General features: G+C 37.1%; 2 protein-coding genes across 8 annotated transcripts in view; one reads left to right on the top strand and one right to left on the bottom strand.

Annotated features, from left to right (window-relative positions):
• The window catches only part of BORCS7 (BLOC-1 related complex subunit 7), a 33,826-nt gene extending 21,920 nt beyond the window's left edge, over positions 1 to 11,906 (bottom strand). For 3 of the 7 annotated variants that reach the window (XR_014492617.1, XM_083363458.1, XM_083363459.1), the window contains exons 1-3: positions 3,834 to 3,884; positions 2,841 to 2,941; positions 771 to 960 (exon numbers count right to left, since the gene is read on the bottom strand). Coding sequence is in view for 6 of the 7 variants with exons in the window: in XM_083363458.1 (XP_083219584.1) it covers positions 771 to 960; positions 2,841 to 2,893 (243 nt within the window). In the remaining variant the exon portion in view is untranslated. Of the gene's footprint in view, positions 1 to 770; positions 961 to 2,840; positions 2,942 to 3,833; positions 3,898 to 8,630; positions 8,777 to 9,613; positions 9,646 to 10,213; positions 10,257 to 11,856 lie in introns of those variants that run through there. The other 4 variants (XM_083363463.1, XM_083363460.1, XM_083363461.1 and 1 more) reach the window with 4 other exon arrangements.
• CYP17A1 (cytochrome P450 family 17 subfamily A member 1) lies at positions 8,309 to 19,003 on the top strand. The gene is made up of 8 exons (XM_083363455.1): positions 8,309 to 8,690; positions 10,287 to 10,425; positions 12,363 to 12,592; positions 12,856 to 12,942; positions 13,977 to 14,189; positions 15,358 to 15,527; positions 15,605 to 15,708; positions 16,139 to 19,003. Exons 1-8 carry the CDS (start codon positions 8,382 to 8,384, stop codon positions 16,414 to 16,416), a joined length of 1,530 nt encoding a protein of 509 aa, XP_083219581.1. The 5' UTR covers positions 8,309 to 8,381; the 3' UTR covers positions 16,417 to 19,003.
• Positions 19,004 to 19,355: the final 352 nt, after the last annotated feature.

Here is a 19,355-nt window from a genome sequence, read left to right as displayed (position 1 = left end):
AAGCATAAGGATATGCTTACAGTCAAATCCTGCCATGATTCCTTGCAACACATATCCAGCACCATTCAATATTAATTTCTACTACAGGATTTCCGTGGGATTTACCACTCTTTCGTCTAGTTTGTTAAAAAAAAACAAGTGTGATAATATTTGATACATACTTGGGTCTTTGGGGTAGAACCAAATAGGCTTTTAACCTTAGGAAAGCAACACCAATGATACTCAAGAATAAAAGTCTCCGTTCTTTCTTATTGGCTTGCTTGGCTAAATCAGCAGCAGAACACTTCCACTATAACAAGGGTAAGCAACCTATGACTCATGGACTTCAACTCCCAGAATTCCTCAGTCAGCATAGCTGATTCAGGAATTCTGGGAGTTGAAGTCCATGAGTCAAAAAAGAGCCGAGGTCGCCTACCCCTGCACTATACGTACATGAACTTTGTTATTATAGGCAAAAGGTCTGAACTATTTCAGTTTTAAAAATAGAGGTGCTAAGTATAATATCGGATGACTGTGACTGAGCATCTAAACGTGTTAAAATCATCGGTTCCATCCCCTGACATTTAAGAAGAATCAACTGACCATCTTTATCCCATGAAATTAACCGGCTCCAGGTCACCCCTAGGTTTTCTAGCACTATTTCCCTTAGAAACGCCGCCAGCAGAAGCGTTCAAAGAGACTACAAATCCCACCATACATTGCAAACCTCTTGTGCTGACTGAAACCGAGTTCCGGAGTACTCTTTGGGGGGACCGCGTAGTCTCACTTACCTCGGCGCTCCGGGAGCCCTTAAGCACCTGTTTAGTGAGAGCGATTATATCCGTACCGCAGTTGGCCACCTTCTCGGTCAGCAGCCCTTTCACCGAATGCCCAAATCGTGCCTGAACATCCACCGCCATCCCTGCAGGAGTTACCGCCATGTCGCTATCAATAATCACAGAGGAAGCGAGAGAACCGCACCTACGGATAGAAAATGGGGTCAGAAAACAAACAAACACGGGTTTCGGCAAATAAGGAATTGATTCCTCTTAGCTTGTTCAATCTCAGTGTAGTTCTTATTAGCTTTTCTGATGCAGGAAAGAAAGCCGCTTGCTTTTTATATTACCTGCACAATACAGAAAATACTTTGTATGTTTTAAAAAATTAAAATATTTGTATTAACCGTTAGCCCCCAGTATTACTTACTCCAAAGTTAAAGACGAAAGACTTAGTTAATCGGTTCTCTACTCCGCAGAAAAAGGAACTGTTTTGCTAAGTATACATCTCAACAGCAAGTTTGATTCGTTTTGATTCAGCGTTTGGGTCTGCACAATATACTGTATTAAATAGTTGCCTAGTCTATAATTTTTAGTCTTTGACTTCAGCTACCGGCGTTAGTTCAGTAGGATGCCTAACCATCATGTTTGATGTATAATTCTAATTCAATAATCATTGTTAAGTAAGTCATTACCCAGGAGAGGTGACTTCCTCAACCCTCTACGCATAGCATTATTGTAATTGTCATTTACTACATAGAAAATGGGAAATTCTGCAGTCAAAGCTGAAAGTAATTCTGTATTTGCAGATGCATCATTGGATTGTATAAATTGGACAAAGGGTACTTTAGTTTTTGGGAGCATTTTAAGCACTTAACTTTCTACAACTGTGTATGTTGAGAGGACTTATATACACAGGGGACCACCACGGATTTTTGAAAAGCATCTGTTTCATAAAAATGTACATATATTTGTTTAACAAACTAAGCGAACACTGGGATGGAATAAGAAAAACTAAAAAAAATCTTTTAACAATAAAAACTGTTTTAGTTATTCCATCCCAGTGTTCGCTTAGTTTGTTAATTTTAATATGCCTGGGATTTGCATTTTTAATCTTACCAAGGAATATATTTGTTTTTACATTCTACAATTTTTTACTTTATGTATTCATTGTCCATTGCAGAAGACAAGCAACTGATTTTCAATGAGGTTTCAGTTTGGACTCTTGTTTGGTCATAACTGGAACACTAAGATTTTAATGTTTAGGGGGGATAGAAACACCTAAGCAGTTTTTAAATTTAAATTAATATGTTTATTTTATAATAAATATTAAATAATAAAGAGAAAATAATGAGTTTTCAATAAAGATATACCAACAGGTCTATTGGTCATTCTTTCAGTTTACCTATGTAGGTAATGACAATGAAATATTATATAAGATAACGATTTGACTAATTTTGAAAGGGAAATACTATTCTACTTATGAATAGAGCTTAACTCAGACATGTCAAACACAAGGCCCGGGGGCCGGATCCGGCCCGCAAAGTGGTTTCATGCGGCCCGCGAAGCCATCCTGGAAACAGTGAGGGAACGGCCCCCACTGCCTTGACCCTGGCCCAGAGACCCTCAGATCTGTCCCACTCCTGCCCAGGCCCCCATAGGCACCCTTGAGGCGAACAATGTAGAGCTGGCCATGCCCACCCAGTAGGCCATATGCACTCTAGCCACGCCCACCCAGTAGGCCACGCCCACCCTGGCCATAGCCACCCGGCCCCCTGAGGGTAACCGCAATGCTGATGCGGCCCTCAATGAAATTGAGTTTGACACCCCTGGCTTAACTGGAGCATATAAGTATGTAAAACTGGAAGATATAGAAATAGAAGAGTGATAATTAATCTAATTGGCTTCAATAACTCCTAAAACTGGTTCACCACACTCCTGCACTCCAGATGGCAAATACCCTCTGGCCTCTCTTAGAAGTATTGTCTATGTATCTCTTAATAATTTCTATCTGGCGAATTGTATATAGGGAGTGCAGCATGCCCGCCCCTGAGAGTGTTTTTAATTCACACTTTCTGCACTCACCATAACTTTGAAGGCATGAACGAACCCCATTGACCAGGGTCATAGACCAGCATAAAGAAGGTGGGGTACAAATGGTAATTTTAAAAACCTAAAAAACAAAACTACATAAAAGATACATTGAAATTTTATTTTAAAGAAGCTAAAAGATATAAAAAGTATAAAACAATAGATATAAAAATAAGTCACAGTATAGAACACTCTTGAACAATGAACCAAATGCTCAGTTTATGGCACTGGTCATCATCTGATGGATTTTAAGTGCTGCTGGGCAGAACCTGGTAACATATGTTGTAGCTGGGTTAGTATCTGCAAACTGCAGGGAGGTGCAGAATTGTCCTGTAGATCTTGGGTATCTATGCAGTAATGGTGAAATGAGGCTAATACAAACATTTCTATAATACAGGCAGAATCTAGTACTTAGATACTTGTAGATTAGTTAAGTATGCCATTGGGATGTCAGAATACCTGTTGGATTCATTGACAATAAAGGTTGAGGGCTTGGCTACATTCAGTTAGCACTTTGTGTCTGCTACAAGAAGTTTAATCTGTATTTTGGCTAAATCTGTGCCATGCTGAGTAGAAGACCTGAAGAGAAGCCCAAAGACAAGATTTTAATTACCACTGCCTTTTTCCATGTAAAATGAAAATAATTCCTCATAGTTAATAGGGCAAGGCCCAAAGTGGGGGGGAGAGTAATTTGAGCCAATAGTTTAGTATGATCACCCACATTCTGCCCTTCATTTTCCTGAGGCCTGTCTCTGGCCACTGTTCTTACAGACATCTTCAATCTCTCGTTGCATCAGGCTGTGGTTCCATCATGTTTTAAGACTGCAATCATTATATCAGTGCCCAAAAAAGCTATAATCACATGCTTTAATGATTATCGTCCAGTAATCATTGGATCCATAACAGTTCCATTATGATGAAGTGCTTTGAGAGATTGGTATATATGGGTTCATGACTTCCCCCTACATTTGACTCATTACAGTTTACCTATCAGAAGAACCACTCTGTAGAAGATGCACTTTCTTGTGTGCTTCATCTTAGCTTGGTGCACCTGGAGGGGAAGAATACTTATGTGCGAATGCTGTTTGTTGATTTTAGTTCAGCATTCAACGCAAACATTCCTCAGCATCTGGTGAACAAACTCGGCCTATTAGGTTTTAATACTCCTGTATGTACCTGGATACTTGATTTCCTTATTGATAGGCCCCAGTTTGTGCAAGTTGGAAAGAAAGTTTCCATTTCCATCTCTTTTGAGTACGGGTTATCCACAGGGCTGTGTCCTGAATCCAATACTGATGACCCATGTCTGCTGTGCTCAATCTGCTACTAATCATATTGTGAAGTATGCAGACAACACAGCAGTGGTGGGTCTTATCTGGGATGACAATGAAAATGCTTATAGGGAAGAGGTGAAGGCTCTGGTGGACTGGTGCAATAAAAATAACCTGGTTCTAAATGTTGATAAGACAAAGGAGATCATTATAGATTTCAGAAAGAGCCGACATAGTCATACTCCACTCAGTATCAAGGATGCAGCTGTAGAGGTGGTCAACAGTATTAAGAGCCTTGGTGGAGCAGTGGGCTAATGCCTCCTTAAGTAACACCAGCTGCCTGCAATTAGTGCAGGTTCGCATCCCACCAGGCTCAAGGTTGACTCAGCCTTCCATCCTTCCGAGGTAGGTAAAATGAGGACCCAGATTGTTGGGGGCAATTAAGCTGACTTTGTAATAATGCCGCTTGGGGTGTGTGTGAAAGCCCTAATAAGCAGGCATATACATAGAATGAAGGCTACTGCTAAGCTTGTAAGCCGCCCTGAGTCTTCGGAGAAGGGCGGGATATAAATGGAATTAAAATAAATAAATAAAAATAAATAAGTATCTTGGGGTGCAGATAACTAAAATCTGAATTGGTCTCTCCACACATCATTCTTAGTGAAGCGTGCAAACCAGTGTCTGCATTTCCTTTATCAGATGAGGAGAGCACATCTTTCTCTCCTGGCCACTTTTTATAGAGGTACAATTGAGAACATTTTAACAAACTGCATCACTGTCTGGTTTGGTGGCAGCAGTGCCTCAGATAAAAAGTCCATGAAGAGAGTGGTAAGGGCAACTGAGAAGATCATTAGGAATCTCACTTCCTGATATTCAGGATGCTACTTATAAGTGCTATGTGCTTTGTTCCTGTGCCATCTATCTATCTGCACATGTATACATAATCCGAACTAGACTGTGCTGTTTCTCTGTGTCATATAATATATGTGGACATAGGAATAATTTTGTATTTATTTATTTTTGTCATATTTATGTAGTGTATATTGGAGGTGATGACCCTTTGAGAGCTTTATGCAACGAAATTTCATTTTAATGTATGTCGATTAGTGTACATTCAAAGTGACAATAAAGTTATTCTAGTCTAGTCTAGTCTAGTCTAGTCTAGTCTAGTCTAGTCTAGTCTAGTCTAGTCTAGTCTAGTCTAGTCTAGTCTAGTCTCAGAATGGCATTAGAGACACATTTTGGGACTCGAAGGACCAATCTTAAAACTTTGGATTGAAGAAGTTCTAACGGTGCAAAATTGGAGAACGGGTTCAATTGGGTATGGTAAAAAAAAAAGTACTATTGGCTTGGCCTCGATCAGCTTGCTTCAGATCTCCTAGGGCAAAAATCCGATAACTTCCTACGATGGGTTTTTTGGGTGAAATGATCCCTAATCCCTACAAACCATGACTACCTGGGCCAATTCAAGACAGTTGACAGATATGGGTCTGCATGACCTTGGATGAGGTTGTTGACCATAAATATATTCCTATAAATTGTAGCCTTTATTATCAATGTTTTCTGCTTAGGAATAGATAGTGGTCAGAGGAATCTGGGAGGAGATACATTGACGCAAACAGATTAATGGCAGGAAGAAAAATAAGTTTGTGTTTGGGCTTAGTAATTAAGCATGAAATATAATTGCTGCTGAAACAGAATTGCTCCTGAAGTTGCAGTAAATCTACTGGGAAATCACCAGTTTTGGAAATCACCAGAAAATGACCATACTTCATTTTTTATGGTATACTGATAGGGAGTCACTAGTTAAGAGCCTTAAAGTTTAGTGAAACAATGACAAAAGTGAAACTGAAAATTTTGTTGACTGTGAGGTATGCATGCATTTCGGTTATATCTTTAAGCATTATGTTTGGATTAGCATTAGATCCCATAGTTTACAGTTGAGAAAGCCTTATCTGATTGCAAGAGAAGCCATGTACTAATTACGTAGTAGGCATTGTGAAATATTGGCATGCTTTGCTCATAGACAAGGAACTATGCATCAAGATCAGAATTTCCACTGAGCAGAAACTCCTGCTATTATATTTCCTGGTATGATTTTTTTTCTTTTTTTTAACTGGCCGTATAGCTTTCCAGTTTGGTTAATGCAGCTATCTGCTTTTCAGGTAGCTGAAGACTCTGTTTTATTTCATTCATTTATTTATTAGATATATATACCACTTTTATTACTTTATAATTAAGGCAGCGAACATATATAATACTCCTTCCTTCAACTATTTTTCCCACAACAACAACCCTGTGAGGTGGAGTGGGTTGAGAGAGTCTGACTGGCCCAAAGATTTCCTTCTGGCTTTCATGCCTAAGGCTGGACTAGAACTCAGTCTCCTGGTTTCTAGGCCAGCACCTTAACTGCTAGACCAAACTCCCTCTCTTTTGGCTTTCTGAAGAAAGCAGCATCACAGCATTGCACCACAAATCCCATACTTTTCAATATTTAAATTACTGCAACAGAGCTTATATTACCCTTATCTCCACTGCCTCCTCCCTCCCTCCCAGTGGGCATTATTGCTGTTTCAGGAATATTTCAGCCAAATTAGAAGAGCCAATTTTATGTCCAGTCAGTTCAATCAGTATTTAAACATGATGGGCAGCTTAGAAATTAGATAGATGATAGATAGATAGATAGATAGATAGATAGATAGATAGATAGATAGATAGATAGATAGATGATAGATAGAATAAAATAAAACGATATAGGTAATCGTCAACATAAGATTAATTTGGTTACTGTTTGAAATTACAACAGCACAAAAAAAGTGATGTATGATCATTTTTCAGACTTAGGACCATTGCAGCATCCCTATGGTCACATGATCAAAATTCAGAAACTTGGCATCTGGCATGTATTTATGATGGTTGCAGTATCCCAGAGTAATCAACCTTCTGACTAGCAAAGTCAATGGGGAAGCCAGATTCACTTAACAACTGTGTTACTAAATTAACAACTGCAGTGATTCACTTAACAAGAAAGGTTGTAAAATGAGACAAAACTCACTTGACAGCTGTCTTGCTTAGGAACAAAAATTTTGGGCTCAATTGTGGTCATAATTCAGGGACTACTTGTAAATAAAACCCCAGTCTTCCATCCAGTGCAGGCATGTCAAACTACTGGCCCGTGGACCAGATGTGTCAAGCCGAAACTGTACCCACCCCATTGCCGGCAATGGGGAAAAAGTCACAATACGTCACGCAAAATCATGTGATGTCACAAGTTTGACATGCCTGATCTAGTGTCTACCACAACCACACTTCGGCTGACTGGAAATCAAACAGCTTTGAATGTTAAATGAAGTTTGACATTTCTGGCCATCATAGTTGATGTCTTTAACCAAAATCAGCTCTTTATGATTACTGAGGGGTTTTTTGCCCCTACCTTTTGTCCATGTTCTGAACAGAAACCAGATGTGTGAAGCTGCCTCTTCCTAAAGAAGAGAAGTTGGGCAAAGGAGTTGGAAAAGAGTCTCTTTTACTTCCTTCTACATAAATGAAGATGATGAACAGGAGATGGGCAATGCTCCATCCTGGGAAAGATATAAATGGTGATCACGTGACCCCAGGACTCTACAACCATCATAAATATATGCCAGTTACCAACACCTGAATTTTTATCATGTAACCATGGGAGGTTACATGAGTTACTTTTTTCAAAGTGCTATAACTTATAACAGTCATTAAAGAAATGATCATAAATTAAGGATACCTGTATTATTATGCAGTTTATATTACTAGTTGCCTGTGTATTATTGTATCTTATCTGCTTCACTCTGTTTTTCTTCTTTTAAATTCTGCTGTTTATTGACCAAATAAATATTGTTATTACTGTTATTGTTGTTATTCTGAGGAGCTCTAGGTATACTGACTCTGAGGGTCTTTTAACAATATAGAGTATAAATGTTAATATTGTATAAGCAAAGTAAAAAAAACTGTGGGGGTTTTTTTTTGCAAGGACACACTTTTTTATGATTTATTTAGTTCAGGTCAGTTCAAATGAGATGCAGCTTGCTCTTGATTTCTTGGCAGGAAGCAAGGCTAATTTCTGTGCTCCAGATTATATTATCTGCTAAAGATTAGCCAGCATCAAGGCAAGGTGATATTGCTAGGACCCCTTATAAAAGTCCACATGTAGGCTAATACAGAGAGACTCCTTCCCTTGGCTTCATTTTTTTCTGGATAGCAGGCCAATTCTCCAAGCAACTGAGAGACAATGATGATTCTCTTGGTTATCTTGTTCCTGATGCTGGCTGCCCTGTTCTTCTGGAGAGTAGAAAGAAGGAAAGTGGACTCCAAGCTCAAGTGTCCCAGGAGCCTTCCCTCCCTGCCAGTTATTGGTAGCCTCTTGCATTTAGGTGGCTCCAAGCAGCCCCATCTCTTATTCTTCAGTCTGCAGCAAAAGTACGGTAGCATCTTCTCCCTATACATGGGTTCCCATTACACAGTGGTGATCAATGATTACCTTCATGCCAAGGAAGTGCTGCTTAAGAAAGGGAAGATCTTTGCTGGAAGACCTCGAATGGTAAGTAACCTATCCAGGTTAGTATATCTAATCTAGGCTTGGAGTTGGTTTCTGGCTCTTGATACAGTTTCAGTCAACGTCAGGGCCTAGAAAACAGGAGACTATGAGTTACAATCCTTCCTTAGGCATGAAAGGTGGCTAAGTGAGTTTGAGCCAATCAGTCTCTTTCAACCCAATCCATTTTTCAGGGTGGTTGTTATGGGAAACGTACAAGGAGGAAGAAGTATTAGGTATGGTTGCCATCTTGAATTACAGCTACAAAATCAAATAAACAAATTTCAATTGATTTAAATTTCTTAGATAAGGTTGTGTGGATAATTTATTAGGAAACTTTAGAAATGAATGTTCACCTGATGAAAGTCCCAGAATGAACTGGGAACAAAATAATAAATTAATGCAAGTATCATTTTATTATGATATTATTCTCTGAAAGTATTCTTCAGGTCTCTTTGCCATTGACTTGTATCATCTTAGAATATTTTAAGAAATTGTTTTTATAAAATACATTACATGACTGCATAATTTATTTCAAGAAATTAATTCTGACTGAGAAATTATAACAACAGTAGAATATGGATACAGCTATTAAGACATATTGTTCTTTTGGCTATGTGATTAGAATTCTTTTTATGAGCCATTCAAACTCCACCAGGGAAGATATTGCTCTTATTACTTCAGTGCTAGCTCCAGTTCTCATAGAGGTAATATATTTGCATCTGAGTTTATAAATTTGGACTGCAGAGGTTATATGGTTTTCCGTAACCCCCATAAAGTTAAGAACATAAGAGGCATCAGACATGTGACTTTTCAATTCATGTTCTATCCTTTGCTCTTATCTTGAAAATACCACATTAATTTTTCTAATTAAATCCATCTTATTTTATGGTCACCAACAAAGGGGACAAAGTCCTGTAATTACTTACACATTATTTGAAGAAGTGCTTCATTCTGTGTATCTTCAGCATTCCCCCCACCTTATTTTTTTGTCCATTGGAGTCAGTGTTGATTCCTGGTGACTGTCTGGACTATCCTGGCAGTTTTCCTGGCAAGACTTTGGAATTGGTTTGCTATTGCCTGCTTCCTAGGGCTGAAAGTGAATGACTCGCTCAAGATCACCCAGCTGGCTTTGTGCCTAAGATGGAACTAAAACTCACAATCTTCTGGTTTCTAGTCTCATATCTTAACCACTACTCCAAAGTATCTTTTGATCATTCTCCATTAGCTTTATTCAGTGATACTAGGTTCCAAAGGAGGTATGGAATCATTGCAAAGGACGTACAGAAGCATTTTTCTGTATTCTTTATATTCTTCATAACTGTATATATCTCTCCCATTGCCCATCCTCTCTTATCTGAGCAAAAAGCTCCATAAACAATTGCTTTCTGTAAATGTCTTTTAAGACCATTGCCAGTGAATGAATTAGATGCCCAAGTAATCATCCAAGGCAGCAATGGGGCCATTAGGGAAGTCATATACTATATATGCATGTGTTTTTCTTCCTTCCAAATGTTAACCAAATGATAATCTCACTGAATGCATTATAAGGTGTTCTGACGAAAAATCAGTTATTTCTCCTCTTCATCTGCATCCTCCTAGATTACTACAGACTTGTTGACCCGGAATGGAAAAGACATTGCCTTTGCTACTTATAGCCGAATGTGGAAATTTCAGCGCAAGATGGTACATTCTGCACTTTCCCTGTTTGGAGAAGGATCTCAGGCTCTGGAGAAAATCAGTGAGTTGCCCACAAATAGTAGTGAAGGAGCCTCAAACCAGGGAAACACTAGTAATGTACTTGCAAACAAAGATTAGTTGAACCTACTCTTCTTGGGTGAAGAAACATATTATCTAAATAAAGGATACCTGCAGGTTGGATCAAAATTCAAGACGGTGGCTGGGACCATGCAATTATGGCCACTATCTTGACTTTTTTTAAACCTATCCTTTGGACACCTCTGATTTAAGTGTTATGATAAAGGCTCACACACCAGTTTCCTGCCCTTTGAGTATTTTGTTTTAAAGCCAATGTTCCCATCCTGGAAATTTTATACATCATTATCATAGTGCATGTACCTTAAAGACTGTTTATTTATATTGTTTGGTTAAAGACAACCTAAACTACATAAGAAGATGCATCCAGGACAGATATTTAAGTGTAAAAGATAAGTAGACAAAAAAAATTGAAAAATTGAAAAACTAAAAAATATAGTATCTAACAAATATTTAGTCACCTAAAAAAATCTAATAATTAATAAACTGAAACATGGCCAAGGACAGTAACTACATTTACCTTAAAACTGCCTGCATCCTATAACCTTGGCAGTTAGTTTATTCTGTGATAACAGTTGTTCTTGAACAGAGAGTGGGTATCATAGTTTTAATCCATACTTTTACTTACTTCACGTAAGAATTATGACATTGATATGATCAGTTTGCTGATATGAATTTTCTTGGTTAACATAAAAAAGGAAATAATTTACTTTGCTTTCACTGGTCTTTTTATATACTGAGATTACCTGAGAAAATATTTATCTGCAGGTTGATGCTGCAAAAGAGGAGGTAAAACAATGAATAAAACATACATCATATTTTCAAACAATGAGTACAAAAAACCATGGTTGCTGGAGCAAAGGGCTGTAGAGTTATTCAGATGCATTTGTCTTTCTTAGGTATGCATTAGTGTGATATATTTATGTTGTAGAATTTTAAACACCCTAAATTGTGTTTGTCAAACATCCAATAACCAATCTTTCAGTATAAGCATCACCTTGTACTCATTTGAAATTGGTGGCATCAAAATGGAATAAGTAAATAAATAAATTTTTGACAATAGGCCATAGAGTTGCAATTATTAAGTCAGGATGTAGCCAAGATATTGATTATTAAAGCACTTTACAAGTTTTTCTTTGATCCTTCCATCAATCCTGAAAAGTAATTTTATGCAAAGGTTTAGGAATCTTTTAAGTTATTTTCTTATACCCCTGCTATATTGTGTAAGGCAGAATGCAGTTCAATGGAACTTAATACCCATTAGCTGTTCCAGGCTACATTTACATGACACATTTATGTTTTGTAACTTAATAATGGTTTATTTGATTCAATTTGGGGTGTTCATATGACACATAAAGTTAGAGCAGCATGGTGCCCTAGAAGTGAAGATGCTCACCTCTCACTTGGAAAGTTGAGAGTTCAATCCTAGGCAGCGACATATGTTTCTCTGTCAGGGTGCAAAGAGAACTCCGTGTAGGCATCAGGAAGGGCATAGGGCCAGTAAACAGTCAGCTCCATTCAGTCGCCACGACTCACCATGAAGCAAAGGGATTAAAGGGTCATTAAAAGAAAAACAAATGAAACATAAAGCTCATTTGTTGTGTTCATTTGTTCATTTGTTGTGTTCAGTATGATATGTAAAAATAGCCTTACTATACTTCGCTTTTATTGCATCTGGGACATTAAGTTCGGAAGTGATTGATTTATCCAAGGTGAAAAATTAATCAGGTGAAAGATATCTCCTGGATAATCGAAGTGTTATCTGGGGAACCTATCTACAGGTATATTTCTATCCTGGGTTAAAATATTTCTGTTTCTCTCTAATTCCTGTGTCCATTCTCCCGGTTCCTAAAATAATTATTTCTTTTTGCATAGATTTGTTCTCTCATGCTTTTCTTCCAGTCTCTCAACAAGCAACTTTTCTGTGTGCAACTTTGAGTGCTACTGAGAATTCAACTTTGGACATGGGTCCTGAACTAACACGTGCTGTTACAAATGTAGTGTGCTCCCTTTGTTTTAATTCATCCTACCAGCGTGGAGATCCTGAGTTTGAGTCCATGCTTCAATATAGCCAAGGCATTGTGGACACTGTGGCTAAGCAGAGCATGTTGGATATCTTTTCATGGCTTCAGGTGAGAGATTTGAAGAATGTGAGAAACAAAATTCATTTTTCCCTAAAGCCAAAGTTTCAAAGATAGCAAAGACAGTTTTGTTACCAGCGTCCAACTTCTGAAGGGTGGAAAGTTCAAGAATGTCAGATTTATCTGACATAAATCAGATAAATAACATAAATTAATTAATTTTCTTCAGATTCTTTTTCTTATGATGGCATTGTTGGCTCCTGTTTTTCTGAGGAGAGATTTATTGATTATGGCTATTTCTCTGCCCACCACAGTATTTCCCAAATAAAGATTTGGCTTTGCTGAAAAAATGTGTTGAAATGAGGGACCAGCTCTTACACCAGAAGTTTGAAAAACATAAAGTAAGTGTCTACAATCAGAAGTTTTATAGATTAATTATACTATCCCTTATAATGATGGATCATCACAACAGATTTTAGTAGTAGTGTTATGTATTAAGCTTTATTGCAACACCTAAAGCTGTGTATAAGAGTCACCACCAGGAGACGTTGAACTGTAACTGTTTTGGTGGGAAGCATTTCGTCAGGAAACAGAGGTTCAAACCGATTGGTTGATTGAGTACCTGGCCAGGTACAGGCCAGGTATCTATAAGAATGCAGGTAGCCCCTATTCCCCAGTACAGTCCCTTCCACCAATAAAGAGCTGCTATGCTGTACTGTCTCGGCATCCTTCCTGCTCTCCAGAGCCCACACAACACAACAAGTAGCATCAAAGTTAACATGTAGCCTTAGCTCTGTTCCCATAAAAATCCCTAGTAATGCCGAAGAGACATGTTAAATAGTTTATTTATCTGAACCATTTATGCTCTACCTTTTTCATTCAATATCAGCTATATGTTCTTCATAGAATTAAAACAGTGGCTGTTTTGTAAATATAAAGAAATTATGCTCACGGTATAAATTTTGCCAATCAGTCTCTTTCTCAGTCTCATCTTTTAAGCAGTTTTAATATACTATGAGCTTTTTAGCTTTATAAAATGGCAGAGATTGTGGAAATTAAATCATTTATAGAAATAGTAGATAGAGTTACGCAAATAAGCAGACCTAATGCTGGGTTGGGTTGAAGTCTCTTTTCTCTCCTCCGAGTAACCACACCTCTCAAGAGTTTCTCTGGGACAAAGAAAGGAAAAAACCAATGCTGGCTGAGGTGGAGGTGAGGCAAGAGAAGTCACTGCTTTGCCCCACAAATAATGTGCTATGTATGCTGTCTTGAGCTCTTGGAAGAAAAGTGTGATAAAAAATCAACATACAAATACATATTGGAAATGCTCCAATTTCCGTTTGTTGCTCTACTATGGCAGGCAAATCCACTAAGTAATCTTCCTGGTGGTGTCCTTCAATCATCACCACTATCAATTCTCATTTTTTCCTTCCAGGAAGCGTTCAGAAGTGATTCTGTTAATGATCTAATGGATGCACTTCTGAGGGCCAAATTGAACATGGAGAACAACAATAAACATTTATTTTGTGAACAAGAACTAACAGATGACTACCTACTCATGACAGTGGCTGATATCTTTGGAGCTGGTGTGGAGACTACAACCACTGTGTTGAAATGGATTGTGCTCTATCTCCTACATTACCCAGAGGTAGTGGCTTCTCCTGTCCTGCCTATGATCTCTTGAAGAATTGTATTGACTATGAGTTATGTGAACAAAGGAAACAGATATCTACACTACGAGTTCCTCAACTGAGATCCTTAATTAAGAGAAACTGATTCTTTCCATCATGTTTAGACATTGTCATTGGCAGAGATCATTAATTGCATTCTTTTATTTTTAGTCATATTTTTATAGCAATAGCACTTATATACCACTCTATATTGCTTTACAATACTCTCTGGAATGTTTACAATGCAGAATCATATTGCCCCCAACTATCTGGGTCCTCATTTTACTAACCTCAGAAAGAAGGCTGAGTCAATCTTAACTCCTGTCAGGATTGAACTCCAGGCTGTGAGCAATTTGCCTGCAATATGGCATTCTAACCACTGCACCACCAGAGTTCAGTCATATTTTTATAAAATATCCAAGCACACATGCATCTAAGCACTTCACAATTTAAACGGAAATCATACAATAACTAAAACACTGATACTAAAATATAGTTAATATTAAACACTACCCTAAATAATAAAAAAAAATCTTGCAATGATCAAATCTCAGAACCTACTTAACCTGCATGATCTCACTGGTGACATAGAAGAGCATCTTCCTCATGCATTTGAGTTTGCAAGAAAAGGAAATGGTTATAAGGTCATAATAAGGTCTGGTGGGTCCCCCACCATAAAGGATTTTATGTAGGGTTAGTGAAACCTTGAAACTGATCCTAAAGATCACAGAAAGTCAATGGAATTCCTGCAATGCAGGTTGATAAAACAGCACTTTGGGAGGCCTGAGAACACCCATTCTGCTACATTTTGCACTGCCTGGATTTGCTTCAGGGGAGACTCCATCTAAAGTGAATTAAATAGCTCAGTGTGGAGATATTGTCTTGAGGCATGCTGAGCAAGATTCTCTTTGGTCCTGACCAAAAACAAGGTTTTGGAATTAAATAGTATTTTCTGTTTCCAGAGTTTTATGATTTTCATTATATATAAATTTAATAAAATTAAAAAAAATAAAATTATCATTAAAAATACTCAAACTGATTTCTTCCCATTGTTGAACCACTGTCTAGATCACAAGGCAATTCCTCCACAGCTGTCATGACATTTGCTTGATTCCTTCCTGCTTGATTTCTTCCTCATTTCTCCAGGTACAACAGAAGATCCAGGAGGAACTGGATCACAAAGTTGGTTTTAATAGACATCCTGTGCTTGCTGATCGACAGCATTTGAATTACCTGGATGCTACCATTAGTGAAATTCTGCGTATCCGGCCAGTTGCCCCACTTCTTATCCCTCATGAGGCACTGGCAGATACAAGGTGAGGAGGATCATTTCTAATAGTGGGATTTGATGGGGAAGACGACTTAAATAAAATGTTATTTTTTTCCCCTGTAGCATTGGGGAATATCATATCCCTAAGGGAACTGAAGTTGTAATCAACCTGTGGTCCATTCACCATGATGAGAAAGAGTGGGATGAACCAGGGAAATTTAACCCAGGTGGGTGTACTGCCATTGTTATTGTGTGTGTGTGTGTATAAGGATGAGTAGGACTTTCCATTACAATTCTTTTATTGTCAAGAAGGGCTGGTTTTTTAACATATAATTTCTATTACTTTTCTACCCACTGCCCTACTCCTCACACCCAATAGCCAACCAAAGAACTTCTCTTCAGATTCCTGCTCATCAGTATTTTTTCCTCCAATATGACCCTTCCTTGCTACAATTACAACTACTACAGTATATATAAATTTCTTTTCCCTAGACTGCCACCATACGAGTGATAAGGTAATATTTTGGATGGGTAGAGAATCCTTTTTCAATGATAAATTTGGGGATGATCTATATGGATATTCTAGCCAATTTCTTCTGTTCTTCATTATTGAATATGTGATGGTTTCTAGGAAATGCTTGTGCTCTTACCCCACAGATCGTTTCCTAGATGAGGATGGGAACCGGATCTACTCTCCCTCACCCAGTTTCCTCCCCTTTGGGGCTGGTATCCGTGTTTGCCTGGGAGAAACCCTGGCCAAGATGGAGCTGTTTCTCTTTATAGCGTGGATCTTGCAAAAATTCTCACTCAGTGTTCCTGAGGGAGATACACTGCCTGAACCAGAGGGTAAATTTGGAGTTGTGCTTCAGGTACCAACATACAGAGTAAAAGCTACTTTGCGAGAACCTTGGAAAGAAAAAGTAATAGAACAATAATACTTTTTGAGTCTCAAATAATCTAACAGAAGACAAATAATTACTTTAGCTGAATCTGTAAAGATTAGGAGGTACAACAATAGGCTCCACTACTACAGTAGGTTCAAAACAGAAAAGACATTAGAACTCTAAACAATTTTTCCCCAATAAACTGCAATTCCTTTCTATATATTATCCCTATGGAAAATAAAAGAATTGGTATGATGGAATTTTTTGGCACTGGGAATGATATAATACCAACAACTCTAAGTAAATAGAATACTTATATATTCAGAAGCAATGATATCTAGACTGTTGTACATGATCCTTAGATTTTGAAATAAAAAGAACAAACATGATTTTCAGTGGAAAAAAATGCTGTCTTCAAGACAGAATGTCACCACCTCTTTTTATAAAGGTGCTATGTGAGAAAAGCAACACAGAGTGCCATAAAAATGACAGATACCATTTTTCTATTGTCTGCATTCCGTTAAGAAGATCATGGTAGCTATGCCTAGACATGCTTGTTTGGATACATTATTTTCTCTACTTCTCTTTTCTGATATGCTGTACAGAACTCTCCACAGATGAAATAACAATTAACAATTTAGAACTTTTCAAATACCGCTATAACTTCCACATTGCCAAATGATAGTTACATATCTGCCTTCTATTATACGTTCCTTATATTTTACTCACCCATACATATTCCTTGAGGAACATTTGGGTTGGATTGGAAAGAAGACTATTTTCAACTATGTAATAGGCCTGTTTACTAACAGGACATGTATAATATTTTTCTGATTTGAAATAAAATTAAAATGAAAGACAAACATTTTTATTTTCTAAATGTGACTTTACAAACATAGTTTCACAAATAGCCATAAAAATATTTCATCTGAAGTAAGCTGAGGCAAGTAATATTTCTGTTTAAGCAATTTGCTAGGTTCCTTTGAAGGTCAGTTTTTATCTACATAACAAAAGAAAGTGATAAACACTTTTTCTTCTGGCCTATATCTGAACTATATGCATATAGCTAGAGTATAATATAAGGAACATATAATAGGAGGCTACATGCGAACCAATGTTGTACAGTTAGTATAGTGTATTGGATAGCATCTTGGAAGATTAAATTGCCATCTATCTTTAAGCATAGAAACTCACTGGTTATTTGATCCACTCAGCCACTTTCAGCCTAGCCATCAAACAAATATGTACAAATGGTGGGGTCCTTAATTATATTGTGCTGTAGCAGCTATGTGACAGTGGGATAATCTTGCTTGATAGAAATAATCACATACACAGTTAACCTACTATCAATACAGAATCAAATATCCCTAACTCTTCTCAGGAAAGAGGGAGTTATAACATGGGAACAGTTGTTTTCTCAGATATATCAAATTTCTTAATCAATTGTGGAATGAAAGCAGAGAACAGAAGCAGGTCAGGAAGTGGAGTATACTAGAGTCTAGTTCTATGATGATCATGTATATTAAACGCATGCATATTTGGTAGATATACGTAGATGATAGATACAGTAGAATGTATTTATATTAATAAAGTTGCTCATCCAAAATGTAATAAAATGCCCATACTTTTAACACATTTCAACTTTGCATACTAGTATAATTTGTGAAGGATTAAACTCTAGTATGTTTGAAGCTTGATATTTTTAAAAGATTGGAGTCTTTGACTAGCAAAGCGGCACTTAAATAATGTTGAAAAATGTCTCCTCTTTTAGTCATTCATTGGGAAAACACATTTAAGAAAAAAACCATTAATTAAGAGTCACAGAGGTGTTGTAATTATGTTTATAAATATGGTTTGAGAGTATATATAAATCTCAGCTAAGTGTTGGACTTATTGTCAGTGAATGTAACTAAGTTTTCTATTTACATCTGTAAACATGATTTCAAAAAAATATTATGCTATTGGAAATTGAGTTAGCAAATACTTAAAAATAATTAACAGTACTATGTGAAGAATTTTGTTATTGTTATAGTGGCCTTAAACCACTGTAACAGTATATTGAAAGTCTATGCAATATACTGTTTATTCTAAATCCTATTAATTTTACTTTGTATTGTAACATAACAATATAATTTTATAATCTTGTTTTTAACTGTGCTTTTAGTCATGTTTTGTATTGATTTATTATGTTGTTTGTAAACTACCCAGAGTCACTTAGATGAGGTGGGTGGTATAGAAATTTAATAATAGAAAGACAATATCTAATGTTATAATTAACATCTACATCTGATTTATAAAATACATTGTTTATTTAGGTGAAGGTTAATAAAGAGTAAACCCCTTCAAGCTTAATGTATTTTAATTCACACATTAGTTTTGTCTACTATTTCTACCAAGGAATATAAACAAGGGGGAAACTGAAATATGAAACCAAAAATATTGTCTAATGATGTGATCCCAGTTGCCTTTTCAAAATTACTGGATTTCTTCTAAATTACATTCCACTATTGCATTCAATTGGTTCTTCTTCTTTTTTTTCAATTACAGATGTATAAGCCAGTGCTGTAGGTAGCTAACAAAATAAATTCAGACAATTCAGCAAAGTTAATATGGAGCATCTGCCTGGGTTACAACACAATATAATGTGTGTTAGCCTCAAAGAAAATACCATGGTGCAATTACTGAATTATAGCTTCTATAGCAGGCCTCCTGTTGGGTTTGGCTTGCATTTCCCAGAATTCTCATGTACCACAGACCAGAAACTCATTTGAGTGGCGCTAAATGGGGAGCATTGGCTTATGGACTGCAGTTCTTACCACTTTTTAAATCTGCTGATTCTGAGATTACTATTTTGATCTTCTTGTTTTAGTTTTTGACAGACTAACAGATCTACATATTTGTCTTGTATGAATGTCTCCTATCTTCCAGAATTAATATATGTCCAAATTTAATCAGAATTTACATTAGATTTTTTTTACTACAGATTTAAT

The sequence above is a fragment of the Vipera ursinii genome (assembly GCF_947247035.1).
Source record: "Vipera ursinii genome assembly, chromosome: 5".
Taxonomy (NCBI): domain Eukaryota; kingdom Metazoa; phylum Chordata; class Lepidosauria; order Squamata; family Viperidae; genus Vipera; species Vipera ursinii.
The sequence above is the reverse complement of the archived record's forward strand: the minus strand, read 5'-3'. Positions and strand labels throughout refer to the sequence as shown.